General features: G+C 33.2%; 1 protein-coding gene across 1 annotated transcript; it reads left to right on the top strand.

Moving 5' to 3' along the window:
• The first annotated feature begins 288 nt into the window (after positions 1-288).
• Positions 289-11181, top strand: LOC108724524 (uncharacterized). Its single transcript, XM_018450947.1, has 19 exons — positions 289-485; positions 566-807; positions 870-1141; positions 1223-1464; positions 1549-1707; positions 1782-1899; positions 4436-4541; positions 4614-4839; positions 5535-5682; positions 6321-6616; positions 6686-6929; positions 7008-7709; positions 8204-8343; positions 8444-8602; positions 8870-8979; positions 9054-9221; positions 9297-9389; positions 9467-9608; positions 10406-11181. The coding sequence occupies exons 1-19, from the start codon at positions 450-452 to the stop codon at positions 10703-10705; spliced, it is 3903 nt and encodes a 1300-aa protein (XP_018306449.1). The 5' UTR covers positions 289-449; the 3' UTR covers positions 10706-11181.
• The last annotated feature ends 384 nt before the right edge of the window (positions 11182-11565 follow it).

Genomic DNA, 11565 nt, shown 5'->3' with positions numbered 1-11565 from the left:
CAGCGTGCGGGCGGAAGAAGAGTAAAGAATCCAGCATAACTTCAATAGTCGTCAGCTTTAACGCTCAATATCTCGGATAGCAATCCCGGACCTTTTCTGCCAGATTCTTTCATTGGCTGCGTTCAGCAGACTCAACAGTTTTGCAACCGTTTTATGATTGTCTGCTGTGATAGGACCATTCTTCTAGATCTAAAAGTATGATCCAATCAGCGCGAAGGAAACTTCCAACAGTTGCAAAACAAACGTGTTGTTTTTGCTGAACGCAGCCATTTTGAGCAAAAACGCGTCGAGCTTAATTTCATTGAAATCAGTTTAAAGGCAGTTCTTCTGGATAATTACCCTACCATATAAAAGTCACTGACAATAACTTAAAAAAAAAAAAAAACGAAATCGAGGAATAAATTATCATCCAAAAGAAGAATAGAACTAAAGGATACAAACAAAAAATTATGGAAGTGTTTCTTAACGCCTCAAAAACCGCGTTGGTAATAACTTTTTACACACAATTCTAGAATACTTATTATTTTACATTCGATCTATCTTATTTATTTGTATTTTATCGCAGTCTCGGTTGTCAGTCTATCAAACGATTCGTGTCGTTCTGGGAAATCCAACATGCGACTTAGATTCCGCTGTATGTGCTCTGGTCCAAGGATTGTTGGAGTATAGTGATATCAAGAAACGTGGACTTACCGATGTCGCTGTAATACCAGTCATGAATATTCCAGAAAAAGAATTTCGTATTAAGACGGAAGTAGTTTATACCCTGAACTCTCATAACATTCCACCGAACTTGCTAACGTTCAGGTAAGTCCTAAGCTTCTGGAAAGCAATCTGAACGTTGTGCTATTTGATTATACTCTTGACAGAGATCAGATTGATTTGCAAAATATACAGAATGATGCCAACAAGAAGCTGGAGCTGATTTTAGTTGATCATCATACACTTGCCAACGAGGATGTCGAGTTGAAGCCTTCAGTCGTAATGATCATTGATCATCGGCCACTGGATCCAGCCTGGTTATGGCCCAATGTGCTGTTAAACATTGAAATTGTTGGAAGTTGTACCACTCTTGTTGCACGCAATGTCTTACAAAAGAATCCTGATATGTTGGATACACAACTTTCGAGTCTCTTACGAGGTAAATAGTAAATATTATTTTGATAATAGATTATTAATGAACGCAAAACTTTTATTATATAGTATCCAATATTTTCTGCAGGTCCAATATTGATCGACACTTATAATATGTCGGATGAAGCTGGTCGAGTAACTGCTACTGATATTGATGTACTAAATGCTCTTGAGCAACTAGGTAGACTGACATCCGACAGAAGTGATATATTTAAAAAGATTATGCATGCGAAAACAGATATCAGTGAATTGACTCTTGAAGAATTGATGATTAAAGATCTAAAAGTAGCGAATGGAATACCTCTGGTTGGATTTTCCCTTTTAGTAGAGGTGCATTATTTAGAATTATTTTATTGTGATAGTGTGAATTAATTTTTTAAATTAATTTAAAGTATAATTTATAAGAAATTTTAGGATTTTCTTGTGCGAGAAAATGCAAAAGAGGTTATTGAACAGTTTGCTAATGAAAGAAATTGCGATGTCGTTGTTCTTATTGGGCAGGATGTGAGCAAGGAACATGTATCTAGAGATATTGCAATTTTTTCAACATTATGTAATCAATTGGCGAACGACGTGGGTATCATTTCACATAACTGTATCAAATTGTTTCAGTAATATATAGATACATATTTTTACTTTATTTACAGATAATTCAAGCGTTGGTTGAATCTACTCAGCCATCTCTAAATCTCAAATTAATTAAAGCAATTCGAGAAGAGAAATGTAGCCTCTGTTTGTACAAACAAGAAAATGTGAAGGTAACACGTAAACAGATTTTACCAATTGTACAGAAAACGGCATTATTGCATAGAAATGAGAAAATATAATATAAATATGTAGAATATAGAATAAAAAAAATGTGGAGGTATAAAGTTTATTAATAAAAAAATATTTGAGTACTCTTACATTCTTTAGAATACCTCTTTCATTATATAATGATAAATTTCCTGTTCCTTAATCATTAGAATATACTTTGTATAAATAAATATATATATGCATATATATATACAGTAAATTTATGATTTATGTATAAACGATAAGATACTATCATTAAAATATATATTTAATACTCATGTATATGTAGGGTACCTGTTCTTATTAGTGTGTCTTTAAGCTAATTTACTCATTATTTGTTCATTTATGAATTAACCAATAAATTAAGAAATAAATGCCTTTAACGGTCTAGCTGGATCTTATATATAAGTGCTTGTATAATTATGTATATACTACGTATGTAGTCCTTTAAACTGTGCATCGAAATTATTTTTTGGTTTTGAAACGCAAACTGTACTAAACTATCGTAATAATATTATGAGTTAAATTGACTAGTAATTTAACAATTTGATGCTTTTTTGCATCTTAGACCGATCTTAATAATGTTTGAATGACATATTAAATGGTATTAATATTGCTAATAATTTAAGTTAATATTGCATAAATCCATTATTTCAATTGTACTTACAAACACTCATAACACAACGCTCTCAGCTTCAATACAGAGTACACTAACAGGGATAAGCTTAAAATTTTACAATATTACTGAACTTACATAAATCCTTATAATTTTTGAAAAATGTTTACTATAATAGTTAAAAAATAAAATATTATCTTTTTGGTATAATGATTTAACTTAAAAGAAAAATATCTTTTCTTATTTATGTTGATTTTCTTTATTGCTTATTTAAATATAAAGACACAATAATAGAGATAATTACCCTATATGAAATCGTATATATTAATATATCGAATTGAATATATTAAATTAATAGTGCATTTTGTTTTAAAAAAAGGTTGACGCATTTGGAGTTCATGGAAAGCTTTTGTCGATGCTCGTATTGTGAAAAAATATCTCGATTATCGGGAATTTTATGATTTTGCGCAGTGAAACACCACCGCTATCGCCATTGGCTGTCGGAACGTCACACCCCTCGGCGTTATCACGTATCATCCCCGAAAAGTCCTTTCCTCCCGCGATATCGCAGTGTCCGTGGAGAGTAATGCCGCGACTATCAGTCATCCCTCGCTCGCAAAAATGTTGCGGAGGTGTGCGGGATGCATCGTGAACACTGTACACAGTCGTTTTGCGTCGCGCGATAGAGACGCGAAAATGCGAGCCGAGTGGAGCAGTTAAAGCGCCAAACTCGACGAGCTTATTATTAACGCGACGCACGTGTTCCATTTAAAATTATGAGACTGGCCTCGGAGCGTCGGCGGCTTCTCCCGAATGGTAAGGACAATTGTGTAGAATGTTAAAGATCAAAGAGAGAATCTCTTTTCTGCTGAACGCGGGAATCTCTAACGATCTTTCCTGGAATGGAAAATCAGCCGCGTTCGGCAAAAGATAAAGAAGGGGTGGAGAAAAAAAAAAGAAAAGAAATAAATTATGAAGTACGCGCGAGAATTTTACCCACCCGCGAAATAACGCATATTGATCGTTCCATACTTGTTGCGCAGAGACAACAGCCGGGCTAAGCTACGCCGAGTATCAACATCCCCACCCTGTGCGAGAGCGAAAAGCTGCATCGTATCTCGCGGCCGTCGCCGTTTCGTAAAATTGTATTTGTTCTTCTGGATATAGACAGCGCACCGCGCGGCGTTCTCCCTGCAAAAAAAACGGGGATGAAAGAGTTCCTCGAGCTGTATTATGATTTATAAATGTGCTCGGAGTATCGGTACGCGCCGCGTTATCGCAACATATCATGGAGACCGTACGCCTTTTGATAAAAGTCCTAATAGTGTTCAGCTGGTGCGCGAAGGGATTCGTAATTGGGAACACTCTCGGTAAGTTGGCTTAGTGTGTTTCATTGCTTCGTTATCAATCTTTTCGTACGAATGGGTGACATTTATTTTACAATATATAGATATTTTCATAGGCTGGATTCATAGGAATCATGTGAGGTCCTTTGATACAAAATTTGCTGTCTCTCTCTCTTCAATTTTTAGATTTTTGGAAAAATTATAATTTGTATTCATTATTTAATCATCAAAGATTGACTAACGGTACATATAAATGAGATAATAAATGAGGTAATTTCAATAATTATGTTATTAATAATGATGATAAAGAAGCAATCCTAAGTAAAAATATAAATAAATGTATTTTTTGTAGTTACTTATTCATATATTTATTTACATAAATTGTATTTATTTTATTTATGTAATGTTTACAGAAGTAATCAAAAGCCAAGTTAATATTTAGTTTCTTGTCAAATATTTATAAATATGTAAAGAATATATTTAAATTATGTACTTGTACTTCAACTCTGAAATATTCAAAATGTAATGATAATCATAATTTTAGAAAAATGTATTCTTCCACTCGGCATGGAAGAAGGAAAAATCCCGGATGAAGCAATCAGCGCGTCCTCCAGTTACGAAATGAAATCCGTCGGTCCTCAAAATGCGAGGTACAGGAATTAACATGAAAATATGTATAATAACTATGTACAGCCATTGCAATGATGTACGAATATTTGTAGAATACGGCAGGAAAAGAACGGTGGTGCTTGGTGTCCAAAGGCTCAAATTAGTAGCGCCATACGGGAATATTTGGAAATCGATTTGACGAGAGACCATCTTATCACATGGACCGAAACCCAAGGAAGATTCGGTAATGGTCAAGGTCAAGAATATGCCGAGGCATTTTTTCTGGAATATTGGCGGCACGAAAAGTGGCATCAGTACAAAGATTTAAGAGGGAACAAGGTATGCTTGATTATTAATAAAGATTAATTTAAAACTATTCAATTAAGATTTAATTTATAAAGATTGAAATATATAATTTATAATTAAAGATTTCGTAAAATATCGCTCTTGAGATTTTTTGGAAAGATATATTAATCTAAATTTAGTTTTCTTAACTTAAGAATCAATAACTTTTAGATTAATTTGTTATAAAAAGTAATAACTTTTTGAGATAAATTTTTTGTATGGCAGATCCAAAAAGTCATGGCGAAGGCCATTAGCGCACAAGCGAAATTTTTTTTAAAGTCAAATATTTAAAAGAGAATATTAAATTATTATTTGAATTACATTGAAAAAGTATTATTTAAATATAATTCGTAAAATGTTTTATTTTAAATTATATTAATATAAAAAAGAATAATATATAATGAAATCTATGTTTTTTTTATATCTACGAGTTCCTTAAAAAATATTTTGGAATATCAAAATTGTGATTAATTTTAGAAATATTAAAAAAACATTTTGCTATAAATATTTTTAAAAAAGAAGACTCTATGGAGGGGGGGGGAGAGGAATCATGGCCCTCTGCCTTCCTCTAATGGTTTCATCAGTGATTTGTCGTCATAAAAAATGTTCCATAAAAAAAGAATTTTTCTAAAATTCATCGAAGGCAGAAAATTTAATTATACTCACATTCTATTATACTTATATTTCAGGTTCTACGTGGCAATAGCAATACATATCTAGTTGAAAAACAGAAGTTAGATTTACCATTCGTAGCGAGTCGAGTGAGATTTGTTCCTTACAGTCAGCATCCTCGCACTGTGTGCATGCGTGTCGAGATTTACGGCTGTGTCTGGAATCGTGAGTGTTATACATATGCTATTTAAGTTTACGTTTATTATATTTACATTTATCTCGCTCTCTCTCTCTCTTTTTATATATATGAAGTTTAATAATAAAAATATAACGATTTACTTTCAATCCTACGTTCACCTTGTATGGCACATTCCACTTGTCAAGGTCCATCTCAAAATGAACTACGTGGGATTTTTAAAATGATCATGAAAACATATTAGTGCACGTATTGTATAAGATTATATAGAAAATATAAGTATTATGTCTTGCATCTAAGATATTGGAGGTAGTCGTTTTAAGAAATTTGTCTTTGTTTGACATTATGCAAAGTGTAATGTCAAATACTTTTTTTTACCTTCAACCTTATACAATATATGCACTAACATGTTTCATAATCATTTTAAAAATCTCAAGCAGTTTACTTTCAGGACCCTGACATGTGAAATGCGCCATATATGGATTCCTTGTGAATGCTATAGTTTTGATCATTCTCAGTACAGTTTTAAATGCATCCAGTTTTTATGAAAACAATATAATTGGTAGCATTATAAAATTTAAAAAGATTAGAAATTATATATGTAGAGAAATACGGATTTAAAAACAATGAACCGAAATAAATAAAGTACCCTTCATTGTTTATGCAGAAGGCATTGCTAGTTATACCGCGCCTAAAGCTGGTACAGATGGACCTAATGGGTGTAATGTTGAGGATACGTCATACGATGGCACGGAAATTGAGAATTTAATGTTGAACGGACTAGGACAATTAACCGACGGCATAGTCGGTAGCGAAATAGAAATCTTGGAATCCAATAGAATAACCAATTGGGTCGGATGGCACGATCAAGATAATATAGAATTATTCTTTGAATTTCAATTTTCTCGGAAATTTAGAAATTGTACGATTCATGTGGCCAATCTGCCCGATTTAAATGTTGAGGTGCGTGATTATTCGAAATAAGTTTTCGTAATATAGTAACAAACTTATTCTAAATTCAGCAATTTTTAGATGTTCTCGATGGTAAACTTTTGGTTTTCATTGGATGGTAAGGAATATCACGAAATACCGGAAACGTTTCAAATGTTTAACGAGCCTAAGATGAACATTATTCCTAGTAATGAAAAGAATGGCAAAAGTAAAAGCAGCGCCTTGATATCTATTCCATTACAATCAAGACTTGGCAAATTTGTCAAGATGGATATTAAACCTCAATCAAAATGGTTGTTGCTAAGCGAGATTTCGTTTGAAACAGGTATAATTTGATTTCATTGCTGATTTTATTACTATATGTATTCAAACTATATTCAAGATGTATTATTTTGTAATTTAGTTCCAGATGTAAAAAACAACACTGACGGAGCATTGGCACATTTATCATGGATATATACGAATAATAACGAGAATATATCCCAAATGACTAATCAGGATCAGATCGCGAGAATAAAACAGATCGAGGATAAAAAGATTAAAGGGGAGATTGGCGACCTAGAAATTGAAACTAACAACAAGATCAGAGGAGAATCTGATGATGGGAGGAAGATTAATATTCAACATGGAAGTACAACGATGGGAAAACCGAAAACTGACTCGAATGAAACAACGTTAGTGTTAAACGAGTCGAATTTAACGCCAGATGCCTTTCCTGTGAACAATTCACCAACATATATTGGGCTAATCAGTGCTGCGTTGACTATAATTGTCTTTTTTTCGGGTTGTACGATCTTCCTGATAAAGCAGAGAGGTCGTAACAAAGTGGCCCTGTTACAAAAGCATACCGCGTTATTATGCGGCTCACCGGCGCCTGGTATCACGATCAATACGAAGGATATCAAATTACCCACACCGATCGTGGTAAACAATTTGTCGCAATCTCGACTATCGTTGAAAAGCAAAATTGCATCAAACAATGATTACAAATTTGGCGATGGCGATTCGAGCGAGCAGCATAGTATTTATGAGAAGATTAATAAAATATCCCCGCAACCATATGTCAAATGTGAAACGAGATCCAATTATAAAACAGAACATTTTGGTATGTATAGAATTATATATCAATGACCGTTATTGACATTAATGATTAGCTCTAATATCGATCGTCTCCAATTACAGAAGCGATTGAGAAATTTTATTTTATTTGATATTAGAAATCCAAACGCAATATCTCTGTATATATATATATATGTGTATATATATATATAAAATCAGAATATAACGATTATCCGATGATTAATAGAATACAATAATTTATTTAATTTGCTTCTTTCCATTCTATCTGCATTCAATAATAATTTATGTTGCCCCAATTTTCCTTTACCAATTGATTTTAATTTAGTCGTGATTAATTTCATATTTAATAACATGGACATTAATTAGTAAAATAAACGAAATTATTTATGAACTTGCAGTAACAAGCATCATATTATTACATTTATTAAATAATGCTTGTGTTCAATTAAACGTCTTTTATACATGCTCAAATTATATTTTAGCATTATTAACATGACTCTGCATATATATTTTTTTTAGATACTAAATCTAGTGATGATTTCTCCGATGAAGTGGAATGTATAGTGCCAACGATATCGAAAAAAGTGGGTCACTCGCAAACGGGAAAAATTAATCAGAGAGTATATGAGAGTTATTATGCGGCTACAGACATTTTGACGGTAAGAAGATTTGCAACATATATAAATAATGATAATTTAAACGATTTTGCGATCGTTAATGCAATGCGGTTAATCGATACAGTATTACGGTATGTTGTAGATCAAGAGACGCGATCAGCATCCCGTTGTGAGTCTATTCACGCCACTACTCATTCGGGATTCGATCGTGTCATACAAACGCGGGACTTTTGACGTACCGCGTATCTCTCGGCATAGATTAAGAATCCTCGATAAGCTCGGTGAAGGAAACTTCGGTTTGGTGAGTCTTGTATTTCCGATTGTTGTCCTAGATATGAATCGCTATAAAGGCATCCTTTTCTTTAGATATGTTTTAAACGTCTTTTAATATTTTTGCAAAATTTTAATTTTTTACACGAAGAATGAATCGCATTTAAGTTCACCTATTTCTGATTATTTTTCTGAACATAAATTGCTATAAAAGCATCTTTCTCAGATGTTTTTTTAGATATATTTGCTGTTTAATTTTTGTTAGAATTTTTAATATAAAGATGTGCATCTTATTTAGGTTCATTTATGCGAAGCAAAAGGCATACAAAATCCGGATCTAGGCATCCTTCAAAACCGTCAAGTAGTTATAGTTCGATCCTTATGGCGCGGCGTGGTTGACGCTTTAAGGTAAAAGCATATCACGTTTTATTTAATGAGTTTCTGCAAAGCTCTTGAATTGTTACGAATATGTATCATTTTAGGGAAGACTTTATGAACGACATGCACATCTTGGCTGAAATACGAGATGTCAATATCGCCAGGATAATCGCGATCGTTGAGGAAGAACCTTTTAGTGCCATTTTCGAATACGGAGAACTCGGGGATCTATCAAGTTTTCTAAAAAATCACGATCGCGATGCACCGATAAGGTAAAATTGTATAACGATTCGATCAGAGATTTCGTCTATTTTCTCCAAAGGTATTCACAAAATAATGAATTCCAGTTACGAGTGCTCGTTGAATTTGGTGACGCAAATCGCTTCAGGTATGAAATACCTCGAAAGTTTGAACGTATCGCATTGCGATCTAGCAGCCAGGTAACAATACATTCTTTATATATTTTGTGATAATATTACGTACGTGTGTTTTACATGTGTGTCAATACATTTTGTAGGAATTGCATCGTTTGTAAAGATTTGCTGATTAAAGTATCCGATCAGGCCATGTACTGCAGTAAATATGACAGCGAATATTACGTTGACGAGTGCTACGCGAAGATACCATTACGTTGGATGGCATGGGAAGCGGTCTTATTGGTAGTTGTTTCTCTTTTAATTAAATAGATTTAAAAAAAGAAAAGGATCTTGTTTAATCTAGTCTTCTCAGTCATTCGTATATACTTCATTTTTCAAATAAAATAGTATCAAATTAAATGAAATATGTTGAGAAGGGCTATGAGCCAAAAATAATAGATTTAATGTATTTAATATACACTAACAAAAGGTAATATAAAAGTAATGCTACAACAAACGACGTTTCGACTCCGATCATTCTCAATGTTAAACATATAATACTAATAACTCTATAAACATAATAATCAGAATAATAAATTATAAACTAAAAACAATAAAAAAGGAAAAATACTGACTTCAATTCGATGTAAAAAACGATGGCACTGATTCTCCAAACAGTAGACAAGTAGCGATAATTAGATCCAAAAATTCCTTATGTTTGAAAAATGTCGTAGTGTGTAAACAGTAAGTGTGATTTATCGTTGATATCGCCATTACAATCAGTTCTTTTTAAATAACTTATTATCAGTAGTCAATAATAGATGAAATCGGTGATAATAAATCTGTTATATTTCGAACAAATAATTAACGTCTTAGTAAAAGTAAAGATAGATAATACAATGTAACATAAATGTAGAATTAAAAATAGAATTGTGAAAATATATAAAAAGCATTTACCTTAGTGGAAATAAAATAATATAAAGGATTGTTTTGAGAAAAAAAGAATGTTAAAAAAATTGAAACATTTGATTATTTTATCCGAAAATTTTGTAGATAATATTTAAATCAAATTGAGAATAATACTTCTCGTCTATGTTTAGGGAAAACGAAGCTGTCAATCCGACGTTTGGTCATATGGCGTGACGGTTTGGGAAGTGTTAACGCGCTGTGAAGATGTACCGTACGCCAACATGACCTCAGAACAGGTATTAGAGAACTGCGGTCTATGGTACTCGTTGGACAACGGCAGTAAGAAGAAATGTCCGCGAATTCTCGAGCAGCCGATGTTTTGCGCGGATGATCTGTACCGGCTGATGCTGCGATGTTGGTGCAAACTTGCGGAGGATCGACCCAGTTTCCAGGAGATTTACTGCTACCTCAAGAAGCTGACTCTGGATTAAGTGTGCGCAAATGCGAACGCATCTCTGCCGAAAGAGAATACGAAAAACGATCCATGCTCCAGCAGCAGCGGCGGCGCGGACCAAATCGATTACAATCAGCTAAGAAGCATCCTGAATTCTTTCTTGATCGCTTTCGCAGGTGGCTCGAACTAATTCGCGAATTGAATCGATTCGAGAAGTCGTAAATGCCTAAACACGACAATGTGGGATGCTCTCTGGCCACTAAAATTACTGCTCAACTAGATTTATCTAATTTTGATTATATAAGTAAGTGTAGGCTAATAACGTAATGATAAAAATTCAATGCGGCGGATAATCGCAAGTTTCTCGTATAATCTTCTACGCATGTCAAGGAATAATCTGAGAATAATCTTTCAATGATTATTTCCGTAATAATCAGTATTCCGCGAGAAATACGTGATTTCGCGAGCAAGAGAGATTCATCTATTTACTAATTTATTACTTTACATATCTTTCCTACGCTTATACATATATATATATATATAATATACATATGTGATACTCATTATCGTTTTTACTGTTAAAAAATATCGTTCCATTTCTTCTATATCTATTGTCTAGGTAGCCGAACGCAGTAAAATGACGATGTGAACAAGCTTTCCAACTTGTTGCAATTTTGCTCGAGTTTATTGCAGATTTTGCGCAAAGCTTTAGTCGCATTTTGTCGGCTGAAAATTTTATATCATCGTCAGAATTCGTTGCATGTAGCCGAAGTGAAATAATATAAGTAACAAAATCGGCATAAGCGAGCGTAATACTCAATTACGTCGAAGAATGACAATCAGTTTTGCTCACCTATTTATATGTACTTATTTTACGAAATAATATCACGATGTACT

This window comes from Mycetomoellerius zeteki, unplaced genomic scaffold (assembly GCF_001594055.1).
Source record: "Mycetomoellerius zeteki isolate Tzet28-1 unplaced genomic scaffold, Tzet1.0 scaffold302, whole genome shotgun sequence".
Taxonomy (NCBI): Eukaryota; Metazoa; Arthropoda; class Insecta; order Hymenoptera; family Formicidae; genus Mycetomoellerius; species Mycetomoellerius zeteki.
Note: the sequence above shows the minus strand (reverse complement) of the source record. Positions and strands in the feature narration are given on the sequence as shown.